The sequence below is a fragment of the Micropterus salmoides genome, unplaced genomic scaffold, assembly GCF_014851395.1.
Source record: "Micropterus salmoides isolate LMB-PRFRI ecotype aquatic unplaced genomic scaffold, ASM1485139v1 Ms_hic_scaffold_1, whole genome shotgun sequence".
Taxonomy (NCBI): domain Eukaryota; kingdom Metazoa; phylum Chordata; class Actinopteri; order Centrarchiformes; family Centrarchidae; genus Micropterus; species Micropterus salmoides.
Window position 1 is genome coordinate 51,723,566 of NW_024040040.1, and position 18,372 is coordinate 51,741,937.

An 18,372-nucleotide genomic window follows, 5' to 3' on the forward strand; every position below is an offset into this window, starting at 1 on the left:
CCCCCCCCCCCAAACCCATCCTGACATCTTTCTCTCTCCCTCACACACACAGCTGATATAACAGGTCAATCATGTTTGATTGTCTCCAGGGAACGCCCCCTGGCAGCTCTGATTGCTGCTGTTACCTTCACCTCCCCCAGGCAGCCTCGTCTGAGCGTGCACACAAACACATCCAGCAGGCACACACTTAATTACACACACATACAATCTTGTCACAACACTGATAGCTAAATTACCTGCTTAGGTAGCTCCGTGCTGCCTCTGTAGGATGTTCTGTCATGTGTGTGTGGTACTGTATATAACCATACGGGACCTTGGTACAGGGTAAAACATCAAGGCCACCCGGATGGTCACTTTGTTGACAAATAACTGTCAGGCAGACATTACAATGCTTCCTGCTGCCACACATGATGCCTCACACACACATATACAGCACATGTACGCACATTTGAAGATCCCATGCTATAATTTAGACTTAGATATTTTGGGATTACGAGAAATATGTAACATCATCTTTTTCCAGTATATAATAAAGCCTCACAAACTTTAAACAATTGAGAAAAGCTTGTGAAATAACCAAAGTATGGCAGAAAGTGATCAACTCATGTAGGCTACAGTGGGACCCCATTGTTCGTACGTAGCAAGAAGCTGGTTCTGAAAGCAGGTTATCATGATTATCACTGAATAATGTGAAATTTTCAACATCCAGCTCAGTTCTACAAAATATTTTAGCCTCTTTTAGATCCTAGTTTTGGTTTTCTGGAACATTAACTGTCTGGTTCAGGTTCAGTGTTTTTCCATCAAACAAGCTTTGATGAAACCACCGTTGCTGGTGAGTCAATTGGTTAGTGGAGCATTTAGCAGCGGATCGTGTCTCAGGTCGGAGGGTCTGATTTTCCTCTTGAGCGCTCTCTAGTGGTCAAACAGTGCTCAAAGCGGACTTAAATCTTTTATTTTACTACGAGTATGATTAAGGATAGTTTGTCTAACAATAGCCGTCGTCATGAAGCAAAAAAAAGGCTTGTTTTAATAGACGAGTGGTGATTATGCCCGTCATTAATAACACATATCAACAGAATATTGTTCTAATTTAAAATAGACACACATAGTTTAAAGTAAAAATACTTATTAATGTTAATTTTGAACAGTGCAGGTATTGTGTATGTGTACCTTACACATACGTCATGATGTATCTCATTATCGTTTGGAAAATACGGTCATGTTAAACCAGTTCAGTCATTTTAGTAATTTAGTTTTACTCTTTACACAACACTATATGTCCTTTTGTGGTTGTGAAATCAACTTTTTGAAACCTTTGAAATCACCCGCTGGATAATAAAGTTTTCTTGGTTTGTGAAAATATCTATTACATTGAACTCACCAACGATGGAGAGAATGACGACCACGAAGTCGAAGATGTTCCAGCCGACTGTGAAGAAGTAGCATCGCAGCGCCATGATCTTGATGAGGCACTCGAAGGTGAAGACGATGATGAAGGCCAGGTTGATTTTGTTAAGGATGTACTCCATCTGGGGCGACTGCTCGTCCGTCTCCACCATCATGGTGATCATGTTGAAGAGGATCATCACCATGATGATGATGTCGAACGCCTGCTTTGCCACCAGGTCGAAGAAGAAGCCCTGCAGCGGGTTCTGGGGAGGGAAAGAGAGGATGCTGTCTGTTACTGATTGATGATTGAACATTTATTTCACACTTCTTTTGCAACAATGGCAATATTACCCATTAATGCAAATAAAAACGTACCATAAACTCTCAAAAGTGGCCTTTATTAACTGATATCCTGGTATTTGTACAATATTATACTAAGACCTTTATTCCTAATTCCTAATATTTTTTCCCCCAATCTTCCCTGTTTTATATGTGACCATATTTTTAAAAGAAACCTCCCTGTTTTAAATGAATTAATTCATTATTTTTCCATTGCAAATACAACAACTTGCGTATATTTACTCGTTGTTACACTATACACTTCTACAGAAGTAATTCCATTAGGTACAACAACATGCCAAAGTCATCTTCATTTCTCTAACAGAAAAGGTTTTTATTCACTATTTCTTCAACTTTGCCTTTTATTTAAATCTTTTGTAAGTTGGCAGTGATGGTTCCTGCACAGATGTTTCACATTAAAAGCCTTCCAGCCCGAACCTTTTAGACTTGTAGAAATGTGAAATAACTGCAGGAAGTGTTGTGTTTTATTGACAGAGCTTAACTATAATGGAAAAATTACGCTGATTTTACCAGGTCATCCACGTAATCTTTACTTGTCTGTGTCAACAACAAGCCATAATTTGGCTCTTGGCTATTATTGGAATGCTGTCTTTTATTTGAGAATTTACTGTATTTGAATTTGACATCGAGAGACAGAGAGAGGAAGACGTAGGACTACAACTGCATTTTCACCATGTCAGCAGTTACTATTTAATAATTTTTATTTTTCCTACCAATTATTTAATTGTACGTTTAAACTACTGAACATGTTTTTTAAATGCGCTCTACAGATCGATTTACTTGATTTGAACACATACAAACATGGATGTTTCCATCACTGTGGATTAAAACAGAATAAATGTTTATATTTTTGAAGTGTGTGGTGTGTTGGTACCAGAGGTCTGGGGATGGGCTTCTGAGGTTTCTTGGAGCCCAGTTTCTTCATGGCATTGTAGTATTTCTTCTGCTCCTCTGTCATGAAGATATCCTGTCCTCCTAAGTAAACAAACACAACAACAACAACTCTGTTATTTTCACCGAGCAGGACACAACAACATGTTGCTCCCGACCTCTCAAACTGTCCTGCTCTTAATACACTCGGCATTTTGTAAATCTATAAACAGTCTTTTACTTGCTGTGGAAATAAGATGGCAACACATTGTTATGTCTATTTATTTACGTGTTTTAGATACGTGAACGTCGTTTCTGCTGTGGTACTTATCTTCCTTTTCTGCTGGTTGAAGTTATCGATGATAACACCGATGAAGAGATTGAGGGTGAAGAAGGAGCCGAAGATGATGAAGATGACAAAGTACAGATACATGTACAGATTGATCTCCTTGATAGGCTGCTCCTCGACCTGACAGGAACACACACACACACACACACACAGATCACATTAAAAAAGAAATACGCCTCTTTTTCCACTTCATACCCATTGATCATTCATTGTGCTCATGTCTCCTTCAGCCTCTCACATAATCACTTTTAGTGTTTCTCATTTCTTCCTCATTTTTTAATGTATTACTCTAGATCTAATACAATGTCTAACTGCTTTTCATCTTTTGCATATTATCTCTGATCACGAGCTATTCTCATCTCATTATTTTAATTTTCCATATCTCTTAAACATTAATCTGACTCATTTTACCTTTTTATTTTTTACTGAATCTACAATTTTCCTTTAAATTTCGTAATAACTGAATTTCCTGTTATTGAACCTTTGTAATCTGACAGCATCTTTTTATTTGAGGTCTAATTTTATCTTTCTGTTGAAACTGGAAACTCGTGTTGGTTCATCCTGTTTAATCTGTGTTTTTATCTGAGCTCATCTCTTTTCACCTTTTTTACTTTTAATCTCATCCGGTGGTGTAATCTGACCCAGAGAAACATCCAAATTCAAACTTACAGCTCGTGAATCCACAGCTGCATACATGATGTCCATCCAGCCTTTGAAAGTTGCCTTGGAGACAAAAAAACATCAGATAATTACAATATTACCATTAACTGTTGGAGTAGTTGCAAAATCAATCTGAAAAGCACAAGATGATTCATGGGAACAGGATGAAATAAGAAAATGTAATTATAATAACTTTTCTTCAATCCTGGCTGTTCTTCTAATGAAAAGCGAGAGAGACTGTGAGCTCCTGTTTTTTTTGTTTCTTTGTGTGTCAAGTGTGTTCTGAGTTTCTCTGCACCCCGTCACAAAGACGACATCCTGCATATTTCCTGCACTTAAGTGAATATCTGAACAAAAGGTATCTTAAAGCAGCTTTCCCATTTTGGCAGAAAATTAGCAGAGAGAGAGAAAGAGTCCGAGCGCCATGAAAACACCACCGCTGTTTTTTTCTCAATGAAAGATCAACACGTCCTTTCATGGACTTCCTTCCTCAGCAGGGAGGGAGCAGATGATTGAGATTAAAAAAAGGTGAAGAGAGGAGAAAGAACAGGTGGCAGAAAGGTAGGAGAGGAAAAAAAGATGCAGATGTGAGGTAACAGCATAATTTGGATGAGTGGGCGCCTGCCGTCCGTCACTCAGACCTAAAATCATCTCGTCGCCAGGAGTTACCACCTGTTATTATTATAAGGGCCTGTCGGATGTGAGCGAGACGGGGCATGTTGTAAAAGACAGCGCGCTTAGTAGCCAGAGATTTTTAACGGATGTGAAGACGTTTACGGGTGGCGGTGTCTCAGTCATCAGTCTGCTGCCACACTGAACCATCTGTTGATGAAGAGGGTTGCTGCCTTTCGCTAACAGTTTGCATATATGTTCAACAGGAGCTGAAGAAACTGGCCGATTAATCAACAAGGTCAACAGAAAAATGATTAACAAGTTTATGGTAATTAATGAATTGTCTAGGTCAATTTTAAAGGATAAGCACCAAATTTTATCTGGTTCCAGCTTCTTTGTTGTATATTAAAATAATAAACTGAATAGTTTTCGGCTTTAGAGTCAAGAAAAACAAGCAATTCCATGATTTTAGTAAATTGAGATGATTCTTCACAACATTTTTGACCAAAATATTGACTTTAAAGGTTCATTGGGTACGTTTTAGTGGCATCCAGTGGAGACGGTTGCAAATTGCAACCAACGGCTCACTGTGAATTCACGTGCTCCTCGGATGGTCCCATTTCCCCAGTTGTGAAGTCGTTCTTCTGATTTCAGTGTGAGGTCATGTGCTTCTAAGTCTGAATGTAGAATCAACATGGACGCTACTACAAAGATGTGTTAGATTAGCATTATCAGAGAATTTTAATTTCTAAATCCAACAACAAAAAGGCTGTAAAAACTGTCAACATATAGTCTTCTTGTAATATTTTTGATATAATATAGACTTCCCCAGGCAATGTTTTTATTATTCGTGTCTTCTTATATATTTGTGTACTGTTCTGTATACTTCTTTATGTCCCATGTATGCATATAAGGAGAGAAAAAACATTCTGAATATTCTGACACCACATGAACGGACCATCACGCACCGCTCACCACCCCTGCTTTCCAGGAGAAGCTACGGGGGCCGACACGCTCGGTCGGCTCTTGTGCTAAAAAATACGTGTAGTCCCCCATTTGTCCAAATTTCTCTTCTTTTCTTACTTCTAATTAACCATATGACTACTACTTCTGCTTGTTTTTCATAAGTATTCAACGTAGGGATGAAATGCGCTCTGAAGAGCAGTTTGTCTGTTTGGGATACTGTAGAAACATGGCGGCGAAACACGGCGATGTTCATGTAAGAGGACCAGTGGTGTATGCAGATAAAAAATATCTCATTCTAAGGTAATAAAAACACACCACTGAAAATATAGTCATAGATATAATATTGCATTTCTGTCAATAGATCCTAATATCACACACTGAACCTTTAAGGAATGTAATAAAAAAAATTAACAATCAGAACAAACAGGACAATTCAGAGTTGCAGATGTCCACAGATCCTTTAAACTGAGCTCAGTAAATTCTCGCCCTGCATCATTTTTGCAGCGTGGAGCTATTTCCAGATGCTAATGGAAGGGTTGCCCCCGCCAACCATTGCGACGCATACACGGCGAGATGCTGAGTGACTCGTTTCCAGGGAAACCGTACTCTCAACAACTCTCAAGATCTCCGCGGCCTTCTCTCTCTTTCCATTAAGAAATCCGTAAGACTGCGGTTTTTCTTTCCATTTTTTCTCCATCCCTTTTTTACACTATTCTTACTTTCCTCCTTCTCCAACTCCCACTTCTCTTTACCCCTTCTTCCTCTCAGCCATCTCTCCTTTACTTTCTTCTTCTGTGCCATCCTATCTCTCTTTATACACATATATAAATACATACATACATCTTTATATATATTATATGTTATATCTCCATCCTTTTCATCCTCTCTCTCCTTGTATCTCACCTATCTTTTCTCCATTTCCACCTTGTCACATTTCCTCCATCCACCCAGCATCTGTCTGTCTTCACTTTCACTTAAATCCCTCTCTCTCCCTCTTACTTATCTCTTTCCTCCATCTCTCTTCCTTCACTGCTGTTTCTTTCTTTCCATTTGAACTTAAATTTTCTCCCTCCCTCCCTCTCTCTCCCTCTCTCTCCATCTCCCTCCATCTCTCCATTTCCCTCCCACTTGGCTGGAGTCGCTCTAAAAATAAAAGCCTCTCAGACGCTGATTGATTGGAGGCTCTCAGGACTCCCGTTGTGGGCGACAGAGAGCGAGAAAGAAAATAGAGAGCTGACTAGAGAAAGAAAAAGAAACAGAGTAAGGAGGGAGGAGGAAAATGAAGGCCTTGTAAGGAATGAAAGCAAAATGATTGAGAGATGGAAAGAGTGGAGTTGCCTTGGCTCTAATTGGCTGTGTTCATGTTGTGTTTAATAACAGATGATGGAGAGACAATGTGGGAGGAATTGAAATAGAGACAGTGAAAAACAACAGACGAAAAGCACAAGGGAAGTTTGGAAATGCAGAAACTAAATAGAAAAATTATAGCAAAGACTCAGTCCGCAAATGAAAAAAACTGAAAGTATAAAAAGTGATAAAGTCAAAATCCCACCGCCTGAGAAGTTTTGACAAAATAGTTTGAATGCAATTTTTTTCTCATTTTATATCTTCATTTTACTGTTCAATATTTTCTTCTAAATTGTATCTTGATAAATGATATTAAAAGTCTTTAAAATTCTGTTTCAAAGCCTTCATCATACTTATAGAATATAACTTTTGAGGAAGACACTAAATCCCTTATTTGAGTTTCACCTCATAATTTTAGCAGACGTAGATTAGAAGATTTTTCTGTCAGAATCAGACATAAACTAGGACGTGTAATGTATGTTTAATGTAGTTGGCACAGTCCTTCACAGTTTGTTCAAACAGGAACAATACAGAGGTCATGAGCTCATACAGCCTTTGAAAAGAAAAAGATGGATGAGGGGAGGGATGGATGAAGAGAAAAGATGAGAGAAGGAGGAGGTTGAATGGCAAAATAAATGTTCAAATGTACGCTAATGTGATGTTATTTAAAGTGAGCCTGTGTAACTTTTGAACAAAGTGTGTTTTATTGCCAATGCATCTAGATGTTAATGTATAAAAAGAAGAAAAAGAAGAATGTGCTATTTCTTCTTTCAGCATATTTTATCTTTAATGCCAATAATATGTGTTAAATTAAAGATGAAAACACTCAAGTGGAATTTAGTCGTCCTTCTACATGTTGGAATGTAAGATAATAATTATATATGTGAGAAAAGTATGTATTGGTTGAGAAAATAATTTATTATCTTTTAATTTTGTTTTGCTCACCTGTAACTCAAAAACTATCTATCGCCCCTGGAGGTACAAAGTGGTATTACATAACAAGGGACGGGCCGGGGCTAGCTGGTTAGCATGGTACATTAATAAACACTTAAAATGTCCCTATATTTGCTTATAACTACATTACAGTTTGTTGTAAATAATTTACAGGTAAGTGTTGATATTTCCTACCTTCATTTTTTTTTTTGCAACAGTGCCATTGTGTCAAGTTGCGTGCAGTACCTGTAGTGTAGATGGCTGCTTTTTATTGATTAGTTATCATTTATTGATTTATATCTAAACAAGAACCTCATTAACATTCATTGTATAAATACCTCAGCCATTGTATACAATACAAATTATTACACAATGATGAACTGTACACATGAGTTACATAATACATTCACATCTATGGAAGCCCATATTTTCAAATTGCAACTACAACTAAAGTAAATACATAAATAAATGCATTTTTTTCTGGGAATTTCTTTTCATATGTTATTAAATTATGCTTTAAAAAATCCCTAAAAATGGCCCACCAATACCTCTAAACTGGATTATTTATCATTGTTTATCTACTGTTAATTGAGGTTCTTATCTTACTGTAAGTGATTTTAATGTAAGTAATTGTTAAATTTTGATGGACAAAGAGAGAGAGAGTAGGCAGTGAAAAGAAATTAAAGCAAACACGACAAATGGAGAGAGAAAGGGAGGGCGAGCGGAGAAGTGGAAAAGTCAAAAGTGAGTGTGATGAAGAACAGGTGTGGGAGGAAAATTAAGGCTAAGACATCAAATGGACTGAACGAAAGAAGAGACGAGATCAAGGCAGCGAGGGAGGGGGAAGAAGCAGAAAAGTCAAACCACCTACAGTTCGTGGAGGAGACACTCTGTTTTAATTTGTTTGATGGGCAGGAGAGGATTTTTCACGCCATTTTGTCCCCCATTTCTTCACTTCAGCTCTTTGTTTTCTGTGAAAGCTTCATACAGATGCTGCGGTGACAGATTAACACAATGTCCTTCACCTTCACCTACAGCATTGTTCTGCAATGCAGCTTCGGTTTGTCCGGCTGCACTGATATCTGAAGGGGGTGGGGTCGACCCCGGGGATCTTTATATGACATGGTAGGGGGATGAAGAAATAAAAAGTTTGTGTGCGACCAACAGCAGTAGTGTCTGTGGGGAAATCTACATCCTCCTCACCTTATACTCCGTCACATCACCTCGTCGTGTCACTCTCTCCAGATCTCAGGGGTTTGCATGCATTATTTTTTATTTTTTTAAACATGGAGGAGTGTGTTTAAGAGTTCAAGAGGACAGTGTGTTAAAGTGATCATATTCGTGTTTCAGTTCTGGGGCAAGACAAGCCCCGACCCACGCTGCAAATGAAGCACTGGAGTTGTTTTTTAACTGTCTAAAAGCCACTTAAAAGGCTCCTAATGTATCATGAATCACTCTGCAGCGAACCCTTCCTCTCTGTTTACTGTCTGACAAACAAAAATGGCCGATAGTGTTCTCATCATCCACCAGCTTTAAAAAAAAAGTGTCCATGATTCTTTGATCAAATTAAGTATTAGAGGTTTAAAGAAGAACCTGTGCAGGAGTTTTTATGTGATACATTGGCCATCATATAGGCTACTTGTCACAGCAATATCATATCAGCATACTGTATGTTGGCTAACAAGTAACAATAGAAATACCAATTCTGATTGGCTGGAAGGTGCGGATATTTAATAACCGGGCAGTAAAACCAGACAACCAGTTCTAAATGAATACGTCAGTAATTGACTGTGAGGCAGAGCTCAAGAGCTTGGAGCTAGGGTTTTTTTGAGTAACCACCACTACCAACAGCCAGAAAAAGGGATAAATGGCTTCCCGGTGAGAACCCCTCAAATTTAATTTCCAATGTGTTTGATGTTTGTGGCAGAATGCAGCGATATTATCTATTCTTGAGATTGAGAGCAATTTCTGTTTCTCTCCAAGCAGCCTTGTGAACCATTTCCTATTTAGCTCCAGAAATTGTGAGGCACGGGAAATATATTTTATCATGTTTAAAATGGAAAAGAAATGTGTTTAAATATACTGTCTGTTTTGACCAAAAAATAAATCCAGTATCTGTCGGTCTATAGTGGGAAGGATACAATGCTGCAAAAAATCCCCATTAAGTAATTTTTTCCTATGAGTCCTAAAAAACTGTCAGTGGGGTTCTTGAAACTTGTTTCCAATACAAATCAACCTGTTCTGGGTCACTAAAACAAAATAAAACAGAGTGCTGCACTATAATCAAGACAATTTAAACATGATATTAAGTTAAAATACTTGCATTTAGATTTATGTTGAACATTTCTATCTAACTCTTAAAACTTGGTGAGCTCCAGACTCGCCTTCTCTTTGTAAATACCCCCCAAACCCCCGACGCAGTCTCTCACCACTTGCAGCAGAGCCAGGTACCCGGCCCCCACGTTGTCAAAGTTGACCTTGACTTTGGTCCAGTAGTATTGCGAGGTGTCGTTGCGCGACTCGCACTGGGACTTGTTGTTGATTTCGGAGGCCTCGTGGACATAGCCAGTGCGGTTGACGCAGCGGCCAAACTTCCCGGCGAACAGGTTGACGCCCATGATGCTGAAGATGAGCCAGAAGATGAGACAGACCAGCAGCACGTTCATGATGGAGGGAATCGCCCCGATCAGAGCGTTAACCACCACCTGGACAGACAGAAACACACGGAGTCACACACATACCAAACACACTTCTTACATGTGCAAATACTAAATCTTAGGAAAACATCAAGTTTCCAGTCCGTTGCTAGTCAGGTTTAACAGACACCAATTTCTTCTGTATGTGTTCTCTGTGTTTTATTAGTGATTGGGACACATGACTGACTTTCATAGAGTTGTGAAATGGGAAGAGTTATTTCAGGTGTCCCGGGTTCTGGAAGTACAAATCCCTTCCTTTCCTCATGCACAATGTTAGGAGACTTCAAGGCTTGGATGTGTTAAAGATGAGCAAAGGTTTTAAATTTCTGGTTTGTCAAAAGTATAAGGCGCCTGTGGACATAAAAACTGAAGGGGAGAAGTCAACTATGAGTCACAAGATGCATTTCGATTAGTAATATCCTACCACAGAGCTTTAAACTCTACAAAATAAAACAAAAATACACTTTTAATTAAATTTATATAACTTTTATTACCAACTGCAACAATGAAGTATTTTGAAATTAAAACAGCTCTGATATGTATTGTTTAATTCAGAACAATCCTCCAAACTGGAAAAGAAATCATAACCTCTCAGAAATAAAGTTAATTTATGAAAACTTAGTCATAACATAGTGTGGTTAAATAATGCAGGAGACTCGTGTGTTTCTATGTTTAGGGAATGGGAATTTACAGTTTGAAAAAATACTTCCAGAAGTCAGCGATCAACCTGACCAACGTTGAACCAGAACTTGATGCATCCCCTCAGCATTTACATCACAGCACGCAATCAGCACGACACACATCACGAAGCGAAACACAGCTTTAGCTTCAGCATTGTAGGGTTGATGCAGGCTGGAGAATCTGGCCAGTAAGCCATCGTGTGTTTTATTATTTACCCCGAGTCCCTTAAACCCGGTTGGTTGTAAGAACTGAAGCTTATTCTACAGCTGATTTGGGCGTCACTCCAGTAACTGCGTTCAGCTCACATGGGAGAGATGGGAACTACGATATGATTTTACGACTGTATACTTTTATGTTTAGGGTTAGGTGGAAGTTTTGGTCATCATACATATCAATTCAAATTATTGTGAAATTCCTACTTAATGAGGTCGATATCAGCATGCAAATGAAACACGTGTAACATTCTGTGTATTTTAAACAAATCTGAAATTTTATATACACTCATATAACTTCTTTTGGATAATCGTGCCTCAACAACCAGCCTTTTGGATTTCAGTTAGTTGCTGACTAAATAAATGTTTTCAACAACTTCCCTTTAAAATGCAAAATGATTTCACTTCAATTGTTTAACGTTTTCTTGTTGCATTGATATATAAAATTTCCCATCTTGGTGTTTCGTCCCATGTAAACTGAATGTAGCACAATGATCACATTTAGTAAAACTGTCAGAAAAATCAGAACAAACTCAGCAGCATTTTTTTTAGTCAAGCTGAGATGTGCATTTCTTATTATTTGGTATGTATTTTGGGGAAAAGCTTCCTCCTTGCTGTTGGTGCTCCTACATAGAGAAAGCTAGTCAACTAATGTCTCTACAGAAAAAGAAAATTCAACCTGCCACTCCAGCCCTCCTCATTATACCCACAATGCAGCTCTTCTACCCAGAATCCCATGCTGAGTGTGCAGCACTTGTAAATTGACATGAAGGGCTAATCTTCTCAGCCGGACAAAGCCGAGAGGAGAGGACCATGGGAGAGTGAAAGCTCAGACTTCCCAGCATGCAACACAGGTCGCAAACCTCATGTGAACCAGAGTCAGCATCCTGCACACCTCCGTCTGTACATTTCCCCTTTCATCTTAAACCCAGGGGTCACTCTTTCTTTGCTGCGTTGAAAATGAGCTGGATTACAAAATACTGATCGTACAGTTTGATACCCGTTGACCTGGTGGGCTTTAAGAGGTTTTATACAGCCAAAGAACTTCTATAAAAACTAGACCAGGCGTCTAATTGAGACCTGCGTTAACTTGTCAACACATCATAATCTAGAGGAAATCAATCATTTAGCTTTAGTGATTGTGTAGTCACACTACAGAGGAAGGTCTCTGCAGGACACTGACTCTTTGCCCCTGTCAGTAATACTGATGAGTGGGATGGAAACAGAAAGAGAGAGTGGAGGTTGATCTTTCTTGCCTGGTCACAAAGGTTTATGGACACACACACAGTTTAACATGGAACATTCAGGTTTTTTGTTTTCTGAAAAGAGAAAATCTCTGAGGAGGAATAAATCAAGTCAAAGCCACATGGAAACACTGACAGGACGTAATGACATGAACCAATCAGAGAGCAGAATGTCGGTGATGGGAGGATGAAATAGGTGAGAGGTTACTACCACTGTTAGAAAAACTAAGCAGCAACCTCAGGGGATGGAAAACGAAGCCAATGTGGAAATGCCAAAAACTGCAGTTCCTCAAATGGCCACTTGAGGCTGGCTCTGAAAGGGAGCCAATCTCCAAAGATCTTTACAGAAAAATGGTTTTGATCGCTTTAGCTAATTTCCCCCTTCGTGACAAAAAAATAGGGATAAATTTTTACATAACACGCCTGCTTACATTATATCACGGCTTAAAGTTAGGCATATTTAAGGGCATGGCTTTTAATGACGGGAAGTTCTTAAGTGGCTTGCCACCAGGTGGTTCAGCAACCACCTCAGCTCCACCTCTTAGCCAGCGTCAGGCACTGCGGCCGGAGCCACAGGGAGCCGCACATTTTGAGCTTCTTTAGAAAACTATGGGTGACGATGGAGATTACGTCTGTGTTTTATACAGTCTATGATAAAAACACCTGGGCACCAAAATATTTACAGGGGAGCGCTTGATTTATATTATTTATCTCTTAGATTATGTAGCAATAGACTTCAGTTGATGATATAACTCTAGTTAGTTCTCAGAATAAAGACAAAGTCTTTTTACCGCCTCCTCAGACAGAATGACTCACCACACAAAAGGCACAGAAGTTATGAAAGGTAATAGCCAAAAAGCTGAAATTCGGAGTCCTTGTGTCAACACTTTTATAAAAAGGACCAATTAGTGACCTTGTTAAATGAAGTTAATACTAACCTTCATCGTGTTTAGCATTTTTCAATAGATATTCTTTTATAACCGCCCAATCCATCTATGTTGGCATGTAGGCTAATATGATAATCATGCTTCTTTCAGAAAAACTCCTATTCATGTGTTCTCAGGCTGAGTATGACCTGACGTGACAAGTAAACTAGCCCTCATCAGAGTTTGTTTTCTCTTTTCTTACTTACAAGTATTCTCTTTGGATATAATACTACCAAAGAAAATGCCTGTTAGATCTTGATCTTGTTTTTAAAGTGTGATAAACCAAGCGCTCCTCTTGAATAGAAGATATTGAATCCAGGTGCCCAAGTGTGTTTGTTATATTAACACTGACTCTTACCCTCATGCCTTCAAATCTGGAGAGGGCTCTGAGGGGTCGCAGGGCCCGCAGCGTCCGCAGGGATTTGATGGCTGCAAAGTCTGAATAACCCAACGTGTTGGCCACCAAACTGACCAATGAGACCTGGAGGAGAGGGAGAGGGAAAGGGGGGAGGGAAAAGATAGAAAAAGATAGAGATAGAAGTTCAGAGACAGGCGGAAAGAGAGACGGAAAGTCAGAAAGGAAGGGAAACAGAAGAGAGAAGCGGGACAGTTAACGTCTAATCTAATCAAAGACGAAGACAGAGCGGGAGAGGCCTGATCGACGGCATCAGGGATGAAACCAGCCGATCAGAACTGGCGATATGAGGAAAGACAAAGGCGTGGTAGTTTAAATATCAGATGACTGAAGACTCCTGCAGGAGAGGAAAGTAATTAAAAGTTAGTTTTGGTGTGACAGATTATAACGGCAGCCCCAAGTACACAGCTGCTTCTTTTTAAAATGACTTTAGATGAGTCTTTGATGGTGAACTGAGCTTCGACCTGTTAAACAAAATGTTACTGAAACAGTCCTCAGGTGAAGCTATAGATGAGAACATCATTGTGTTAATATTCAGTTCAACATCACTGAATTCACTCCTTCATTCAAACTGTGGAAAAGAAAGGATTCATTCTTTACTGGGTCAGTCGGGTTGATTATTTAGAGCCAGTGAAGGTCAGTAGAAATGTTTTTCGACTGGTTTGGCCTTAGTCATGGTAGCTTTTAGAAAGAGGTAATACAACAGACTGTATTGTAATACTTTGAACTTGTTAGTACTTTTTAGGAAATGTTAGCAGAAGTGGATGTGATGAAGAAAAGACAACGACCGCACTACAACCTGATTATCCAAAAGTCAGTCAAATATGTTAATGTTAAATCACATATGAGGTCTAAGTGTGCAACAACGCAGCCTCAAAAACTTTCATGAAATAAATACATAATCTGATATTTGAGATTATGTGAGAGAAGCAAGAACTGGACACGAGATATTCACATCTTTATCACAGGAAAAATGTGAAACAACAGTTAAGTTGGCTAAATGATACATGTTGGACGTATAACTTGAAGTTAGGGGGGAAGTTCAGTAATACCAGGGATGATTAACTGTAAATACTGTAGCTGTATCGTAAACAGTCTGAAATATTACCTCTGATCAAAGCCAAGATGACACAAACCTCTAGTCAAACAGAAACCACAGCATCTCTAAAACCCTCTAAAGCCAGCCAGCGAAGCCCCACATGAGCGTCTGATTTTCACGATTGAGCGGCAGGTCTCCGGTGGGTCGGAGGGCGGAGCTCCAGGTGAGTTCACCCGGTTCTTACCCTGATACCAGCGAAGCGGGACGCGGCACGGAGAGGACGTAGGGCCCTGAATGTCCTCAGCACCCGCATGGTGGTGATCTGGTCCACAGAGATGTACTGAGCCAGCAGACCCAACACTGAGATCTACAGGTTATGGGTTACACAGTTATTACAAACATCAACTGAGTGGGTGGAAGTCTAACGTGCAGAAATTAAACTGAAGTATTTAAGCATGCCATAAATATTGACATTTAGTGTCTTTAATAAACTTAAATGAGTTAAGCCCTTACAATTTCCCTTCGGATCTTATATGACATTCATTTGTAGTGTATATTTGTTAGATTATTTCAGTGTTTTTCTGCCCCCTAGAGGCTAAAATCAGATTAATGCAGCTTTAAGGTCAAGATGTGAGTCTTTCACAACTTTCTGTCTTTTTTAATAACCCTCTGTTCTGTGTATTGTCTCAAAAGTGCATTGTTAGATCTCTGTGACTCCACACACTCTCTTTATTCTCTATCTTCAGGCCATTACAGTCACATAGAAACATCACTACACACAGTGTCATTTGTGAAGACGGCCCGGCGGAAAACGCCCAGAAAACAAGAGAGGATGTGTCACATCCCAACGCAATGCATGCATACTGTATGTATGGTGTGTATCTAAACTGTTTGTGTGTGCGTGTGTCACTCTAGCCCAGCAAAATCCTGCCCAGCAGAGTGAAAGTGTGCGACGAAATATACACATCTATGTGTGTCTGTGTGTGAGGTTAAAAAGCCACTGCTGATCGTTTGACCGGAGGCTGTGTGCACGCTCTCTCTCTCTCTCTCTCTCTGCTCCTCTCTTTGTCTCTCTAAGTCTCTCGCTCATTTTATTCATGGAGTCCATTATTTCAGGGAAGGTTCACAGCAACAAAACAACTACTTTAACACAAACCACCTGAGAGTGATACATCTCTCTTAGTTTGACATGATACTGTAACGTTAACAAAAACAATTTTAGTTATCTCTATATATCCCTCCTTACTTCCCACATCTCTCTCATCTGTTCATCATTTTCATTCATTCCCCCACTCTCTCACACTTCTCCTCCCTCTCCTCTTCCGGTCACTGCCTCTGCTCCGTGCAGTCAGCATGGTCAAGTCAAGTGTGCGCACAGAAAACAGTAATTGCATAATCTGGTGAAATATACTGTTGAAATGACACATGACGTCTCTCTTTCGCTGATTCATATTCCATTACTCCATCTTTCTTTCAGCCTCTCTGCATGATTACTCTCTCTTCCTGCCTTTTCTCATTTCAATTTTCAATTTCAATTCTAAAAATGGCTTTATTGGCACAAAAGAATAATGTTCACATTGCCAAAGTAATAGTATAACAATATGTTAAAAGTAAATTAAACAAACAAACAATGTGACAATTATAACATAGCTCTCTCTCGTTTCTCTATTCTTGAAATCACGAAATCTGGAAAAATAGGTTAATTATAGATAAATTATCAAGGAAGATTTAAAAAATGATATTCTGTTTAAGCAAAGTGAGGAAAGGACTGAAAAAAAGAAAAAAAGACAATGTAATAAAGATATTTCAGCCATCTTAAAATGTAAATAATGAATGAAAAGTAGAAATATTTTCTCCGTATCTCTTTTTCTGTCGATGTCTCGTAAGTCTTTTATTATATTGTCTTTCATTATAGTCTAGAAAATTATCAATATTTATCCATTTCAGGAATCAGTGTGTTTCTGTAACTCATCAACATTATTAAACTCTCTGTGTGTCCTCAATATCATCAGTGATGTCAACTTTAGCCTCATCATCATCTGCACTGCCACCAGCTCAAACATCAACGCTGTACATTTTCTACTAATTATATATAATAATAATCTAGAGCACACGAGTTGGCTGACTGAATTACTGTTTTTGTATGTTCACTTTCTCATCACCATCAGCGCTGTTATGTCACCTGAGCCATTATAATTGTGAGCTCTAATCACTTTTTGTGTCAACAAAAAGATATTGAAGACATTTTGAAAATTGTCAGATTTGTCATTACTGGCATCAACATCAATGTTAACAGGTATAAAATAACCGGTCATTATGACGTCAGTAGTAATATAAACATCATTGGCTTTCTGTCACCATCATCAACGTTCTCTATTATCATTGTCATCATCTCTGCTAACTTTATGAATGTGGTCAAAAAGAAGCTCCAACAAATAAACTTTCCGACTAACTAATAAACTGATGCATCCCGTTCGACTTACATCGACGATGAGGAAGTCGAGCCAGCACCAGTAGTTGGTGAAGTACTTCTTGAAGCCGTAGGCGAGCCACTTGAGCAGCATCTCTAGGATGAAGATGTAGGTGAAGATCTTGTCTGCGTATTCCAGTATCACCTTGACCACCTTCCTCTGCTCGATGTAGATGTCCTCAAAGGCCTGACGGGGGCAGCAGAGAAGGTGTTTTGAGATCTGATCTCAGTGGATATTCTGATTTAATTGATCCCTAAAGATCTATCAAATGTGTGATTATCTTCAGGGTATTGAAACTGAAATAAAGTTTGTTCTTTAAGTTATTGTTACTGTTGTTTCAGTCAAACAACTAGCCAATACAATCATAGAAAAAGGATGATGTCATTCAGCTCACACCGTCCTCTAGAAGGATAATAAATGTTGTTGTAGAATAAAAGTAAACTATAGCAAACTACATGACCATAAAGTGCATTAAGTTAAGTAAAGTAAATAACACCAAAGTAAAGTAAACTACGGTAAAGTTTGGTAAAGTGAATTAAGTAAAGTAAAGGTGAAGTGTAAAGTAAACAAAGTAATCTACAATCCAGTCCAGTAAACTACAATAAAGTAAACTATGCTGATAAACTAGAAAACATAATCAAAGTATAAGGATGGTGCCATTCTGCTTACACCGTAATCTAGAAAGATATATAATAAATGATCAGAGAGTAAATTAAATTACATTAAGTTAAGTAATGTAAAAAAGTATAACGTAATTGTCAAGTAAAGCAAGTAAACTTAGGTAAACTAAACTGCAGTAAACAACAGTAAAGTTGAGTAAAGTGAATTAAGTTAACCACAGTTAAGTGTAATGAATAAACAAAATCAACTAAAAGTCAAGTACAGTAATGTACAGTAAATTGTCTAAGGTATAGTTGCGTAAAGTTAAGTAAAGTACAGTAAATTGAGTAAACTAAAGTAAAGTAAAGTTACTTCAAGCAAATTAAACAAACTTTAAGTGCCTTTAATAAAGTAAACTACAGTACAGTAGGGTGGAGTGGATAAGACACATGCCTTTGGTGTGGGAGACCCAGGTTCAAATCCACTGTTAGACACCACTGTGTCCCTGAGCAAGACACTTAACCCCTCGTTGCTCCAGAGGCGTGCGACCTCTGACATGTTTAGCAATTGTAAGTCCCTTTGGCTAAAAGCGTCAGCTAAAT

The 18,372-nt window shown here is 38.7% G+C and overlaps 1 protein-coding gene across 1 annotated transcript in view; it reads right to left on the reverse strand.

Annotated features, from left to right (window-relative positions):
- LOC119885407 (sodium channel protein type 5 subunit alpha-like) overlaps window positions 1–18,372 on the reverse strand; it is a 21,694-nt gene that overhangs the window by 1,505 nt on the left and 1,817 nt on the right. The window contains exons 3-9 of the mRNA XM_038695470.1: window positions 17,183–17,356; window positions 13,604–13,726; window positions 9,916–10,191; window positions 3,638–3,691; window positions 2,951–3,088; window positions 2,624–2,728; window positions 1,382–1,652 (exon numbers count right to left, since the gene is read on the reverse strand). Coding sequence (XP_038551398.1) covers window positions 1,382–1,652; window positions 2,624–2,728; window positions 2,951–3,088; window positions 3,638–3,691; window positions 9,916–10,191; window positions 13,604–13,726; window positions 17,183–17,356 — 1,141 coding nt within the window. The remainder of the gene's footprint in view (window positions 1–1,381; window positions 1,653–2,623; window positions 2,729–2,950; window positions 3,089–3,637; window positions 3,692–9,915; window positions 10,192–13,603; window positions 13,727–17,182; window positions 17,357–18,372) is intronic.